Genomic DNA, 15,993 nt, shown 5'->3' on the forward strand with positions numbered 1-15,993 from the left:
TGTATAGGAGGATATGCCTTATATTCTCAAATATTTTGTATCTTTAGATATTTTTAATTAAAGACAGCAACTAGAAGTTTTTGGGCAAATCTGCCATTAAACAGGCTACTAATTTCCAATCCCATTTGCTAGTTTAGAGGCAAAATACATATAAAGTATATTTGCCCCAAAAGATGTTAAATAGGAGGAAAGGAAATACTGGACAGCCAGTCACTTTAAGGGGTAGGAGTTGAGATACTGGCTTTTTTCAGATAAACTAGTATGAGTATGAAAAAAAAGCAGCAATATACTGAATTCTATTTATTGTACCTCTACTGTAGCATCAGAAACAAAACTTGCACAGAAAAACTGCTCAAGATGCGTGTGCATATCTGAAGCTCATGTACCTCACATACATGAGTTCTATTTCTGGCATTTCAGTAGACAAATCATAAAAAGTAGAATTACATTTGTGTCTGATCGTTAACACTTCCTGAGATGTCCCAGGTTGTTCTTAGCTTGGGAAATTAATAATAATAATAATAATCTTTCCACTACACCCATCCCACCTCACCTTACCTGTTGTACATATACACATGTACCCTGCTGGCTTGAAGTGCAGAATCAAGGTGCTGTCTGAGTGCTTCTGTTGTTAGTACATTAGCACCATCTTCTTGTGGTGTCTGAATCATGAGCTGGGGATTAAACATAGCCTCTTCTCCAATCTTCTGGCGTGTGTAACTTAACTCCCGACTCACTCGTCCACCAACTGACAGACAAATATTTACAACTTGGGATCAGCCAACAATAACTTATTCTGGATTCACATTCTAAGAGCTCACAGGCCACCAATAAACTTTCCCATATGCACGGAATGTTCTGTAGCCAGCTTAGAGCTGAAGCAACCTTCTAGTGAGCTAATTTCATCAACAGACCAGCAAAGACATACTTTCCCTTTAGCATTTTTTTCTAAAAACCATTGTTCCAAGGCCACAAACACAGCAGATGTATCTTAAATTGATTCCTGTTAGTCACATGCTCTTTCTGTATCATACCAATATTTCCACATGTACAACGTTTATTAAAGAAAGGAAGAAATAAACCTTTTCCTTACAGACCAGACCAAATATTTCTATGTTACGGTTTCTTACACTTGTATAAACAGTCTGCTGCAATGGCATATTTCAAGATAAATGGCTTCAATTTACACTCTTCTCCTAAATAATTTGGCAATGGCAGAAGGGGAAATGTTTATCTTCCATAAAAAAGAGGTAGGAGGGGAAAAGTAAATGAGCATTAGTGTGTCTTGCTGCTGCTAGTTAAAACATAAAAATAGTTAAGTTAGGGTCATATAACAACATGCAGTTTCAGAGGAACAGAGTCTGCAGCACAGAAGCAAACAACTAGACTAGAACTCCAGTGTATTGCTATGTACAGAAATAAATATTCCTATGCAAATGAAGTTTTAAAAAAGCAAAAAACATGGTAAAACCATTTGCCCCAAGAAATGCTAAAAAGGAAGAAATGAAATACAAGTGCAGCCTGGACTAAGGTAACTCAGCCAGTAGAAGAATGAAACAAACAAACTGAAAACAATAAGGAATTGAGTTATATCCTAATTTCTAAAAAACCTTCTAATCTCCAAATTGAAATGGCTACACTCGCTTATCTCAGAGATGTACTGATTTATCTCAAAGACATGCTGAAAGCAAGTATAATTGTTACACCAGTACAGAACTGGACAGCATCAAGAGGCTTTGCTTGTGTTATTTATTTCCTCTATGCAAAATTTATAATAGGCATGCTGTCAATACTAGTATCTTAAAATGGGGCTGCCAGCCTCACAAAGGCTTGGATCCAAAGAACCATGCACATTGTTCTAGACTTATACTGGGACTTTCCCACCTTTCCTTCCTTCTTTCTTCAGTCCCTTCCACTTCTTGAAAACCCACATCTAAGAGTCACAGTAGGCAGCCGTGTTGGTCTGAAGCAATAGAACAAAGCAGTAGACAAGTGCACCTTTAAGACCAACTAAGTTTTATTCAGAATATAAGCTTTTGTATGCTCTTAAGCAGACTTCATCGCACAAAATGGGAATGGAAGCAGCAATTCTTAATATAAGTGGGCAGTTTAGAATCATGGGAATGTTTTTAGCAGTTTAAAAGAATCGCAAATAGGGATCTGTGTTTGTTAGGTCAAAGCAGGGCTGAAAAAACACTGGAGGACGATAAAAAGCAGAGTGCTGTTGTAGGTGCGAAGTGCCATAAATCTAGGTAACATTCTGGCTTTGTTCCTTTGCAGTAAAACAGCTTCCTGAGCATTCAATGCATGACCTCAAAGTAGGTGTTTTAATGCAAAGGAACTTCAAGAACAGAATGGAGAGAGAAATCGCTGAATGACAAATTATCACGAAACTTGGAACAATCACCTCCCCAGGACTGAACAGGGATATTGGTTTTTTATCTCATTACATATGCTAAACCAACTCTCACTGAGTATAGCTGTGCATCCACAGTATTTTAATGTATTTCTCTTTTAGAACAGTGTATCAGAATAATGATTTTTTTTTTTACATATACTAACCCACCTTCCACTATACTTTAATGCACCCTGTTTTTCTAATGGCTAACTTATATTATTTCTCTTTTAGAGCAGTGTATCAGAATATTTGGTTTTTTTGTTTTTGTTTTTTTGTATTGACATACTCAAATGGGGGATATTGGCTGTTTGTCTTATTACATATACCAACCCATCCTCCACTGTATTTTAATGTCTTCCTTTTTTATTAATGGCAAACTATAATGGATGTTATAATCTCTTGAGAAACCATGCCCTCTATTTAAACTAACAAAGCCAGAATGTTACCTAGATATATGGCACTTCGCACCTACAACAGCAGTCTGCTTTTTATCACCCTCTAGTGTTTTTTTCAGCCCTGCTTTGTTGTAACACTAACAAACACAGATCCCTATTTGTGATTCTTTTAATCTGCAAAAAACATTCCCATGATTCTACACTGCTCACTGCTCATGCTACTCAGATCAAAGGTTTGCTCAATTTGTTCATTTTACTATTCTGTCATTGTACCATTTTACATTCTAAACCATTGCCTACCAGATAATTTTACTTCACTGTCATTGGTTCTTAAATCTGTACCATGTTGCATTCTGGGCCACTGCCTACCAGCTATGAATGGCTCTGCTCAGCTATGTATGGCTTTGCTCACTGTGCTGGATTCCTCGTCTGGTGAAGTGTGCTTAAGAGCACACGAAAGCTTACGTTCTAAATAAAAATTGGTTGGTCTTAAAGGTGAAACTTGACTGCTGCTTTGTTCAACTGCTTCAGACCAACACGGCTGCCTGCTTGGATCTAACTGCCCACTTATATTAAGAATTGCTGCTTCCATTCCCATTTTGTCTGATGAAGTCTACTTAAGAGCATACGAAAGCTTACATTCTGAATAAAACTTAGTTGGTTTTAAAGGTGCACTTGTCTACTGCTTTGATCTAAGGGTCAGGAAGCCTTCTAGAAGATCACACACTGCAGCATACTGGAGCTGAAGGGGTATAACAAATAGCATCCTCCAAGCACCTGTGAAAGTGCACAGGACATCCAGGGCCATGATTTCAAAGAGCAGGGCATTGGTATCAAATATCCTTTTAAATTCTTGTCTTACATATCATATGCTATATAACGATGCTACATACCATTTCTTTACAGGAAATACTAAGTAGTTTATTATTCCATTACCAAGAATGAGTTGAAGAAAACTTCTATCTTTTTTTCCCATAGCCCAATATGCATTAATGTACCAGTTACAAAGGCAAAGACATTTTTACAAGTACTTTTTTTACAAGTACTTTGTGTTTATAATACAAATGTTAAGTCAGCGTATGTTAAAATGCATGCTAAATTCCTCTTCCATGTTCTATTCCTCATTGAACATTTACACATAATACAACAAGACAATAGTATTCTGGCCCCACTGATGGATCTTCTGGTCCACAGAGTGTTGGACTGGATGGGCCATTGGCATGATCCAACATGGCTTCTCTTATGTTCTGATAGCATATGAAGCTCAGCTGTGCCTTTTAATGTTATGTGTTCAAACGGCACACTGGGACATCTGTGGCCCATTTCCTATGTGTGGCAGACCTCCCTTCCCCACATAATCACATACTGAAGCTTGAGAAGTCATCACTAGTCTGGTGGATAGGTAGAAACGACATGCAAACATGGTCTATATGGGTCAGTGCCTTCACCAGGTTGGAGGGGGACAAGGACCCTGCCTTTTATGTAATCACAGCTATCCTTTTCTGAACATTCACCATGGTGGAAGCCACATCTACAGCTCCTACATAGACATGCCAATTTATGAATCTCTCATAGTTTTTTTAGAGAACCCTGAAAATGGTCAATTTGTGAAGGTACTAAAATAATTTAATGTCTGTTTTTATGATATTATTTTAACTCTGTTATTTTATTGTTGTAAGCCACCCTGAGCCCACTTGTGGGATACTGCAGGATATAAATCTAAAAATTAAATTAAAAATTAAATTAAATTATTCCAAATTATCCTGCTTAACTTAGTTAATTCATTCTTTTTTGCAAATGAGCATTTTCTGTATACTTGAAGAAAGAGCAAAAGGTATTCCTGCTCACAAAAGTGTGAATACCAGGAATCCTTCTGTATACAGAAACTTCTACTGGGCAGAAATGAGAAGCAAATCCCTTCCTTGGAAATGCAAAATTATTAACCCAGCAGGGAAAAAACATCTTGATCAGGGTTTTTTCCAGCCTGTTACACACAGGAACAGCCTCTAACGGAGGTTAAATCAATCAACAGCAACAGGCATCACTAACAATAGAAGGCAATGTTGATATTTTGATACATGTATTTTACTGTATTTGATACATGAATTCTACTGTATTTAAAAATATTATTCTACATCCCCACATGTAAAATACATGGTCTGCCATCACATTCTCAAACCTACAAATCACTTTATTTTGGAAATTGCTGAAATTTAACACTAATTTCAGCCAAAGGTCAAATCTCATGAAAAACAGGGGACAGTACTCTTCATAGCTAAAGTGATTAACTGTTTAGTATTAACAGATATTATTGCTTCTTACTAAAGATGCTGTCAAACTATATTAATTTCACTTAACAAGGAAAATTTAGCTAATCAACATTATATCAAAAGTCAGACTCTTTTCTTTCACAAAACAAATAAGTTTGCAACAAGAACAACAAAAATAGATAGGAACAACAAGAAAATAAAGATCAATTAACCGGTATTTTGTAATAAGAATGTGTTTAGCCATTCATGAACAATTGGATGACTCTAGAGCCATCTGCTGGCATCATATCCTACTTTACATAATTTGCTGTATTAATTTTACAGTACTCAAAATTTCATTATATAGTCTGCTCTCCTACTTGAGAGACTGAAACAGCTTGAAGAGAAACATGCATATAAGTAGCCAGATTAAACTTAACAATCAATATACACGTAATGAAATTAATTGGTTCCACTGATGGACCTCCTGATGGCACCTGGGTTTTTTGGCCACTGTGTGACACAGAGTGTTGGACTGGATGGACCATTGGCCTGATCTAACATGGCTTCTTTTTTTTTTTAAGTCCAGAATAATTTTATTTCAGAAATCATATACAAGATACGTTCTTATGTTCTCCTATTGTTAAAAACAGTCATAGCAACCTTGAAAAAAAGTTCTGCAAAACAGAAAAGTTTTCTAAAAATAAATAACTGGCGGACTCCATAAACATATAGTTCCATAAGTACATCAGCACAATTCACAAGGCCATACACAATGTAAACATCAGCTTAGGCTAGGCTTGCCAGCCCCCAGCAGGGCATTCCCCAGTTTTGCAGGCTCCTCCGCTCCACCAGCCAGCTGGCCAGATGGGGGAAGCCCTGCCTCAGCAGCCATGATGTGCTTTAAACCTCAGCAGTCTTAGAAGAACCTTGCAAACTGCTTGTGTTTTGGACTGTGTGTGTACCTTTAAATCTCAGCTGGAGGAATGCTGCATGGGCAGGGCAAGCAAGCAGAGCCACCCAGTGAGTGTGTGAACCATGTGAGAAAGGAAGAGAAGCCAATACAGTCCCTTTGTTTGTTCAATTGGTTTCCTAAGTCATGCATATAGTAAAATGGTATAGTAACTAGAACCTGATTATAGGATGGAAGAAAACTCCACTCCCTAGGCTGCTCTCATTTCATTTTCTCATTGGTCTGAAGAAGTTGGATGAAATACAGCATATGGTTACATTCAGCAACTCTCGTGAGTAACTTGCCCGAGTGAGATCACAAAAGTGCATGTTTGCAAACTATTTTGGCTGCTTTGTGAGTGTATGTGTTCACTTTCATTTAGTGGAAGAACAGCTGCTGGGGCATGACAAAAAGAAAACTGCATCAGCAGAACTGCACTGCTGTATTTTTATTTATTTATTTTAGGGAATGGGAAAGTCTCTAGGCCTCACCTCTAAAGTCCCCAGGTGTTTTCTGACTTGGCAACCATAGCCTAGGCACTGATGATATCCTAACAATATGGATAAACAAATGAAGGCTAATTCACATGCTATTCACAATATGGCATGATAGTTGTATGTAGGCACAACCACATACATGATTTGGCTTTTGCATTTGATAGTGGGGGTGTATTAAAAGTACAATCCTAAGTATGATGACCCCTATTGCTCCCTATTGGTAGCTAGAGAGGCAGGCTGGCAGGCAGTATGTGAAGGGATTTCAAGTGCTTTTCTGGAGGCCAGCACACGCCAAGTGGGTACATCACTCTTCAGCACAGGGCTAAGTGAAATACATTCTGCTTGAAATAATGCTTCAAGCATTCTCTTCTTCATCCTAGCAGCACAGAAGGGAGCTACACCTGAAGTGTCTTGTTGGTGCACCAAGTCTTGATCTTGACATATTGCACTGATATGTCATAGCCTAGCCTGACATTCTTTTGAAGCCTGATATTGACAACATAGCAGCAAGAGTAATATGTACTGCCACCACTTTGCACAAAAACTTGCCATATTGATTTATTCTTATGGATTTGCCAGTCAGAGAGCTGAGGAAGGGTGTCAAACATGTGGCCTGGGAGCCAAATCAGGCCCCTGGAGGGCTCCTATCAAGCCCCCGAGCAACTGGCTGTCATCTACTTCCTTCTCCTTCTCTCTTGCTTCCTTCTGCATCACAGCTTGCTTTGCCAGGCTTGGTCAATTGCACAGGAGCTAAAGAGCCTATTTTCTCCATTGGCTGAGGCTCCTCCCTTAGGGAGGAAGGGAGGAGGAATAGCTTGCTTTGTCAGGCTTTCTCAATTGCACAGCAGAGCTACTGAGCCAAGCCTCTCTTCCTTCTATTGGCTGAGGTTACTCTCCCACCTCGCCCCTTGGGGAAGGAAGGAAAGAGCCAGAAGTTCCTTTGCCCAGTTCCCTGGATTGCTTAGGAGAGATACAAAGAAAGCACCTTTATGACCAACAAGTGCTAATGTTTTAAGCATGTTTTATTTTAAGTTTTTTTACTGTAACTGCCACCACTTTGCAAATCTGTTTGTCTTTATAAAGTTTATATCTCTGCTATTTGGCATTACATTTTATGGCACACATGCCCTGACCCAACAAGGTCTCATTTATGTCAGATCTTCATCTCATAGCAAATGAGTTCGACACCCCTGGGTTAGAGTACTGGTCAAGGACCAGGGACTCACTCAACATTCAAATCCGCACTCTGCCATTAAATCATTCAGTAACCTTGGGTCAGCTAGTCTCTCAGTCTAATCTACCTCACAGGATTGCTGTGGGGATAGTACAACAGAGGACCATGTATGATGAACTAAGGCCCCTGGAGACAGAGTATTGAAATGTGACAGACAGAAAGTGAAGTCTTGGATCCAAGCTTGCTTTCTTTAGAATTGGGACAATAAATACCATTGTAATTTCTGCACTGTGTCTGTACCATTAAGACGTTAATTATTAGTTCCAGGGAAAAGCTGCAATTATATATATTCCTAAAACGACATCAGTTAAACTTTGGAATTAAAAAATGAGACAATATCTCAAACGCTGTGGCCTGTAACAACAAAAAAAACATCCAAAGAGCCCTGAGTGGAAAAACAGGATACAAATGTTTTAAATAAATAAAATTAGTGGTGGAAGTATTATCAAGAAAAGGTCACACAGGTAACTTTATTCTAACCCCAAAGATAAATCAAGAAAAAACCTTGAACTAAAGTGGATGATGCGAAAACTATTAATGCCTAGAGGCTGAATTTCACTACTCCTTTGTGAAGAAAGATGGAAAGTCCAATCCATTAAACATTTCTCTCCAACTCCCATCATTTTGAAAACAGCAGAGACAAGCTCTAGTGTGAGGTAGGTGATCCAGATCATATACTGGAGTTGAAAGACTGACACGTCATGCTTCAAAAGGCTCTGGCTCTGTTTGGCTTATGTCCAGCTCCACTGCAATAGATCCTTGACTGGGTTTCTAGATGGTCCCTGGCTAAACAGTTCTTGCTGCTTGAGCATCACTGCAGCTTTTTGATGAGCCAGGGACATGCCTCCTCTTCTGGTCAATATGTCATTATAGCAAATGATCACCTGGTGTCTCATTCTAGTAGAGCAGGGGCCATGTAGCTTGGGCATAGAAGCAGATGTCTATATAGAGCTAGATCCATAGTTCCCAAGGTCATCTGGAGCAAATACATGCAGGGATCTTTGCAGCAGTGTCACTATCACTATTTTTTGGTCAGTCTTAGGGAGGTCAATGTACACACATTATAGGAAAATTGTTAGTAACTTAGTCATTAACAGTTCATCAGGACTCCTGCCTATAGCAGTACATGACATGGAAACTAGCAAGACAATGCTCCCAATCACCATCAGCAACCTGTTTTAATGTTCCTTTGTTGTTCTGACCTGGTCATTTGTTGCAGGATGGAAGGGGATGGATATGATGAAGAATAGGCCACTCTTAAGACTTGTGAAATACCTCTGTGAACCACACTCCATTATCTAAAATGACAGCATTCTGCAGTCCATGTCTTGCAGAGAGTCAACATAAGGCTCTGATAACAACTTGGGATATAACTGTCGAAGCATGAATCACTTCTAAACCTTTGGGAATCTGAGTCAGTTATAATCAATAAGGTCTGTTCCTGGTCAGCAGTCAGCAGGAATTCTTGACCATTGAGTTTTTTGCTGACTCCTGCCACTGGATGCAGTGGGACTGGCCTTGAAGCTTGACAATCCTATACGACCTGATAAAGGGAGCTTTGACCCTTGAAGGCTTTTTACTCTGGAAAATCTTGTTGGTCTTTAAGGTGCTATTGGACTCCAATCTTGCTTCTCAAGTGCAGACCAACACAGCTACCCACCTTAAACTATCTTGAATGTTCTACTTCAACATCACTTTTTATTTGGGTTACAACACATAGCAGTAAGCAAGAGCTTTCATCTGCACTATTACAGGGTGTCTGATACACAATGCCTCAAAGCAATATGACTGTGGCTCCAAAGGAGGCAAATCTATGCACTGATGATTTATGTGTTTTGATAAAATAGCCTGAATTTCTCATTAAGTTTCCCTAATGGCTAGTCTCCACCACCCAGCTGAGGCAAGAAGTTCTTGAATAGGGCCATAGCAATATCAGTCATATGGTGGTTTAGTAACTATATCAGCAGCACCTCCAAAGGAAGGAGTTAATCAGTTTCAGTGGATATGAGGGGAAGATGGCTTGAGCATAGACAGTCCCATTGATTGTTATACATAAACATTTACATTCAAGAAGATGAACATGTTAAAAGAATTACCAACCTCCAGGTAATGGCTGGAGCGCTCCCACTATTACAACTGATCTCCAGGAGATACATATCAATTCACCTGGAGAAAATGACTGCTTTTGAAGGTGGACTCTATAGTATTATACCCCATTTAAGCCCCTCATCTCCTCAAACTCTGTCCTCCTCAGGCTTCATCCCCAAATCACCAGGTATTTCCCAACCCGGAGCTGGCAACCCTAATACTTTATTTATTTATTAACTTCCTTAAATTTCTATCCCACCCTCTCCGCAAGCGGACTCAGGGCAGCTAACAGGCATTTATATTTACAATTTAAAATCAATAAAATACACTTATAATTAAAACCTTTCTGTGGTGCTGTGCCACTTCAATATAGGTGGGTTCTTCTTTCCTGATGATGATTAATTGTATTGTAGCTCTATAATGTTGTGGGGTGGCAGTCCTGTCCTGGTTAGATTTTAAAGGCCTGCTGGAACAGTTCAGTTTTGCAGGCCCTGTGGAAAGCAGAGAGATCCCGCAGGGCCCTTATGGCATCCGGGAGAGCATTCCACATTTCTGGTGCTGCCACTGAGAAGACCCTAGCCCGTGTGGAGCAAAGCCTGGCCTCCTTTGGTCCGGGGATGGACAATAGATTTTGTGTCCCTTAATGCAGTGCTCCCTGGAGAACATGCAGAGAAAGGCGGTCCCATAGATAGGCAGGCCCCTGACCATAAAGGGCTTTAAAGGTCAATACCAACACCTTGAAACAGACTCGGAACACAATAGGTAGCCAGTGCAGCTCTTTCAGCACTGGCTGAATGTGCTCCCATCGAGGGAGCCCCATTAACAGCCGTGCCGCAGCTTTCTGCACTAGCTGTAGTTTCTGACAGGGTCAAGGGTGGCCCCATGTAGAGAGCATTACAGTGATCTATTTTCGAGGTAACCGTAGCATGGATCACCATTGCTAGGTTGTCATGCTCCAGGAAAGGGGCCAACTGCTGCACCCGCTGGAAATGTAGCTACCAGATTTTTGTGTTTATACTGTATAGTTTAATGTTTAATTTTAAGGTTTTTAGGTTTTAATTGTGTGATTTTAGAGGTAATAACTTGCTCTGATTTTACTGTTTTATTGTTTTATTGTTGTTGTAAGCCGCCCTGAGCCACTTGTGGGAAGGGCGGGATAGAAGTCACCAAATAAATAAATAAATGAAAAAAGGCGGATTGGTAGTGGCTGCTACCTGGGCCTCCATTGTGAGTGAGAACTCCAGGAGCGCTCCCAAGCCCTTGACCTTAGGGGCCAGTATTAGTGGCACCCTGTCAAGAGCTGGCAGAGGGATCTCTCCTTCCAGACCACCCCGACTCAGAGAACCTCCATCTTTGTCGGATTCAGCTTCAACCGACTTGGCCTGAGCCAAGATGCTACGGCTTGAAAAGTCAGGTCTAGATTTTCTGGGGTACAGTTGGACTGGCCACCCATCAGTAGATAGAGCTGGGTGTCATCTGCATATTGTGAGATCCCAGCCCATACCTCCTGACAATCTGGGCAGGGGGGCGCATGTAGATGTTAAATAACATTGGAGACAGAACCGCACCCTGTGGCACACCACATATAAGTGGGTGCCTTTGGGATGATTTCTCCCCTATTGCCACCCTTTTTCCTCGACCCTGGAGAAAGGAGGCCAACCATTGCAAGGTGGACCCCTGGATCCCCACGTCAGCAAGGCGACTAGACAGTAGTTGATGGTCAACCGTATCAAATGGAGCTGACAGATCTAATAATAACAGCACTGCTGAGCCACTCTGCTGAGCCATCCATATGTTGCAAGAGATAATCTATGAGGGCAACCAGAACCGTCTCCATCCCGTAACCTGGTCGAAAACCGGACTGGGATGGATCCAGTGCGGAAATGTCATCCAGGAATCCCTGTAGCTGAGTTGCCACTGCCCGCTCTATAACCTTACCCAAAAAGGGAAAGTTCGACACTGGTCAATAATTTGCTAATACAGCCAGGTCTGCAGATAGTTTTTTCAAGAGGGGACGGACCACAGCCTCTTTTAAGAGGTGTGGGAAAGATCCCTTCTGCAAGGGATCTGTTGACAACAGCCTGCAGTGGCTCACATAGAGACGCCTGGCTAGCTTTTATAAGCCAGGACAGGCACGAGTCCAACCCAGTGTCATCCTTGTGTCCAGTTCTGCTGCTCTTCTGCCACCCGTTGCCTTGTGCCTCTGTTGCTGGCTCCTTGGGGTTGGCTGCTGGCCAGCCCCTGGCCTGCTTGGCATTTCTGGGCATCATAGCAAGCTGGGAAGCTGCTCCTATGGCATCACACTGGGCTTCTGCAGCCCTCCCTAGACAGTTTCCTTGGCACAGTCTGGAAGCCTCTTTCTCCTTAGAGGTAAATGTGGGAGCAGGAGATTTGTCCTTGGATAACATGGTACCATGCCAGGAATGTCTTTACAGATGTCTTCTATAAAGCTCTGGAAATTGCCAGGGACCACTCAAAAGCCATGAGTAGCAATTATCTGGGCATCAGCTGCAACGTTATCCACAGAAAGCTGTTGATAGGCCTCTAACGCATCTAATTCAGCAAAGATTCTCCCTCCTGATAGCACTTTGGGAACGAAATATAGATACTTTGCAGAACATTTATGGTGCATTTGTGGAACTGTGGCACCTTTAAGACCAATTTAAGTCCAGAGGCACCTTTAAGACCAACACAGTTTAATTCTGGGAATAAGCTTTCATTATAGAGATGACTTGCATCTCAAAGGTAGAATGTGTCATTGACCTTTTTATAAGGAAAGGTGCCTTAGTGCTAAATTCAGCATTAATCATTGCTTAAAATGCAAACAGGACACAACCAGGATTCATCCAAATGGGAGCCTGTTGGACATGCTTAGCATGTGCAGCAGAAATAAAGCGTGCACAGACAAATGTGTAATTAGCTTCTAATAAAAGGTTTACTAAAAAGAAATCAGAGAAGGGTTATAAGGAAGAAAACCAGGCCTCAGATTCAGTGGGAGTTCAGAGGAGCGCAGCTCCTGAACCTTTCTGAGAGTTCCACCTCCTCCTTCTGAGAGTTCTACCTCCCTGTCCATTGAATAGTATGTGCAGCTGCATAACAATCCCAGGATGAGCTCCACCACCTATTTTTCTACAAAATGATCCCTGAAGAAAACAATAACATCTTAACTAGTTCTAAGCTCTATCTTGTGTGTTTGTTTGCTTGAACTCCTGTGGTGTGAGAAAAAAAGGGGAGAAAGTTTACCCCCAATGCCCTACCTTTTGTGAACATGACAAACAACATGTAGCATCCTCAATATATTGATTGATCAGACAATTGTAATTCCCAAACTTAACTCATTAGGAATGATACTTCTGATTCTCTGGGGAGGAAAGCATGCCTAAATGGCTACATGCTAACTTGCTAATATTAATATACATAAAAAAGTTTAACTTTTTCATGACTGAAGGAGTGACATTTGCAAATCCCAACAGAGTCAATGGTAGATACCAGGACCAATGAAACTGGAAGAACCCTACATTCCCCAGAGTCCCTCAGAAAAGACAATTTTAAGACTGGTTACCATGTTGTCAAATATTGACTCACACTGGTATGGTGGATGCCTGTGAATGTTATATTCACTGGTTCAGACCAGGTCAGGCCAAGAAGACTAGTGTGCCTCAGAAGGCTCCTATCCTCATCACAAATATGGCGTCTCCTAAAGAGGACATACTGAGGGTACATAACCAGCAGTTACTTTTATCATAACCTCAAGGGTACATGAGGAGGAACCTTGAATTGAACTAAGGACTACCAACTGAACTGGAAGATGAAATAACTGCTAATGAAAGAAAGAAGGCTGAATTCCAACCCTTTCTTGTATGGTAAACCAGCCTATAGTTTATATTCTAAGAAGCTGTTGTGTCTACTAGCACTTAATTTCATTTGAAACCTCTACGCGCACATAACTATTTTGACAGAGAAACAATTGCTTCAAAAGCCTCTAAAATTAGAATATAATACAGATCAATTTCTTGTTGAATTAAAAGCTTACTTGAGTAACTCTGTACAAGATTGCTCTGCAAATCCAAAAGTAATGGAACATCACATGAAAACTGGGTGGTGGTCATGTTTATCTGAAATGGGCCTCTCCAGCCACCAGATATTGGCTCACGATATTGCTCTAATGTCTCAAAATGAAGTCCGGTTGTTAAATCCTCCCCCTCCCCATTATGAGCACAAAGAGTGCTAACTATGATGTGGACACCTGCCCACAAAAAGTTGCATTAAAGCCATCATATTATTTCCCAGACAGCTGTCAGGTGGCAACAGCTTTTAGTCATTTCTAACCTAAGGCACATTTGAACCTGTGACCTAGAGGTGAAAGGCTCTGTATCTCATTACCAAGTCCTAAAGCCACACTCAGTACCTTACTGATGCATTAAAAATATTTTTAAATGCTATAATTGGTAAGTACTCTTAACAAAATTGAGTTCTATTTCATCATAATCCATTGCCAAAATGATGAATTACAAAACAAAATTAAATTCTAACACTACTGATTTTTATCTTCTCTTTGGCGGTGCCAAAATGCCTCTCAAGTCATTTAATCCACCAGTTAATTCCTTCTTTATGCCAGCAGACTATCACACTGCATCATTCTCATTCTGACATCCCCACAAATCATATCAAACATTTATATGATACTAACACAAGTCATAAAGAATTTTGCTCTATGCTGTGAGGAGCCAGGAACATCTATGCTCACAATAAATCTGTAAAAATTATTTTGCATTCTGTTAGACAAATTCCCTCCTAGTAAACACCTTCGGTTTTTCTTTTTCAGGTGCCTTGTATTGGACTCTATTCAATGACTGTGATTATAGTAGTATATGATTGTTGGTTTATAAGCACCTAAAGATTCTGTGCCTAAAATATGCAAGCCAAAATACACAGGCAGGTCAGCCTTCCCTCAGTCACTGCAGGGGTATTTTGCTCTTACTGTGAGCAGCTCTTAAGTTTTCCCAATGAAAGCTCTTGAAGGCTAATTGGCAGTATATTTGTATGCATAGGACTGGATCCAGCAGTAGATTTCTACTAATGGAAGGGGGTTATTCCACTGCATACCTTCAATGAACCCATCCCCATGCAGCACCTAAAGGCCCCCTGTCATCCAGGTGCAGCATTTCATGGATCCAGCAAGATGCAGTGGCTATAGTGCTGAACTAAAATCTAAGAGATTCATCCTTAGATCCCCACTCTGTCATGGACGTTGGCAGGTGGCCTTGGGCCAATCATTCTCTTTCAGCCTATCCTACCTCATTAGGGTTTTTTTGCTTGAGTCTGAAACTGAGGAGGGGATAACAGTGTCATAAGCCACTTCTGAGTCCCCAGTGGTGATCAAAGCAAGTTATAAACATCTAATAAGTTAAATAAATGCAAGTGTATGCATGCACACACATACTTTCCCCTGGTGTGTTCAAGATTCAAATTAGATTCTCTAAGCGATATGTGGTTCTACAGAGAATTTGGGGTTCTACAGAGAATACTTGAGATATGGGGTTCTACAGAGAATACTTGAAAGAAACTGTACCTTGATCCTTAATGTGTTGGCTTCTTTTCATTTTCATCCCTAAAAGTTAAATTTCTCTACCGGCTTTCAATACCTTTTGGGAACGTTGTACCCTATAAATGAAGATATTTACTATTCTTCACAGATACTGTGCATCTTTTTTTAAAAAAATATTTTAAATAGTGGCCCAGTAAATATGAAAAGACTTCTGAAACAGCACCATATCTTTAGACGGAAAGCAAGATCCTTCCTGGAATCTAGGGAGTTATGGAACCTCATCCCTTACACATGATTACAAAGATTCTGCAAATGACATCCCAACTCAAGCGTGAAGCTCAGTGGTTAATTCAAATGGAGTACCTGCCAACTTACTTTACCTTGTAAGGTTTACGCAAGGATAAAAACTGAATAATCATCATGCATACCACCCTTGAAGAAACAGCAAGATATAAATGTAGTACATAAATAATAATTCTGCATCACAACAGAATTAAATTTATAGTGCAATCCTAAACAGAGATACAGTATTCTAAATCTATTGAAGTCAATGGGTTTAGAAGGGTGTGGCTTTTTTAGGATTGCACTGTCAATCACACATTCAATTCCAGTTGATAGAAAACAGTACTCAC

The 15,993-nt window shown here is 40.4% G+C and overlaps 1 protein-coding gene across 2 annotated transcripts in view; it reads right to left on the reverse strand.

Moving 5' to 3' along the window:
* PTCH1 (patched 1) overlaps positions 1 to 15,993 on the reverse strand; it is a 154,235-nt gene that overhangs the window by 102,098 nt on the left and 36,144 nt on the right. For both annotated transcript variants that reach the window (XR_009555261.1, XM_060235456.1), the window contains exon 3: positions 559 to 748. Coding sequence is in view for 1 of the 2 variants with exons in the window: in XM_060235456.1 (XP_060091439.1) it covers positions 559 to 748 (190 nt within the window). In the remaining variant the exon portion in view is untranslated. The remainder of the gene's footprint in view (positions 1 to 558; positions 749 to 15,993) is intronic.

Source organism: Heteronotia binoei, chromosome 4, assembly GCF_032191835.1.
Source record: "Heteronotia binoei isolate CCM8104 ecotype False Entrance Well chromosome 4, APGP_CSIRO_Hbin_v1, whole genome shotgun sequence".
Classification (NCBI taxonomy): Eukaryota; Metazoa; Chordata; class Lepidosauria; order Squamata; family Gekkonidae; genus Heteronotia; species Heteronotia binoei.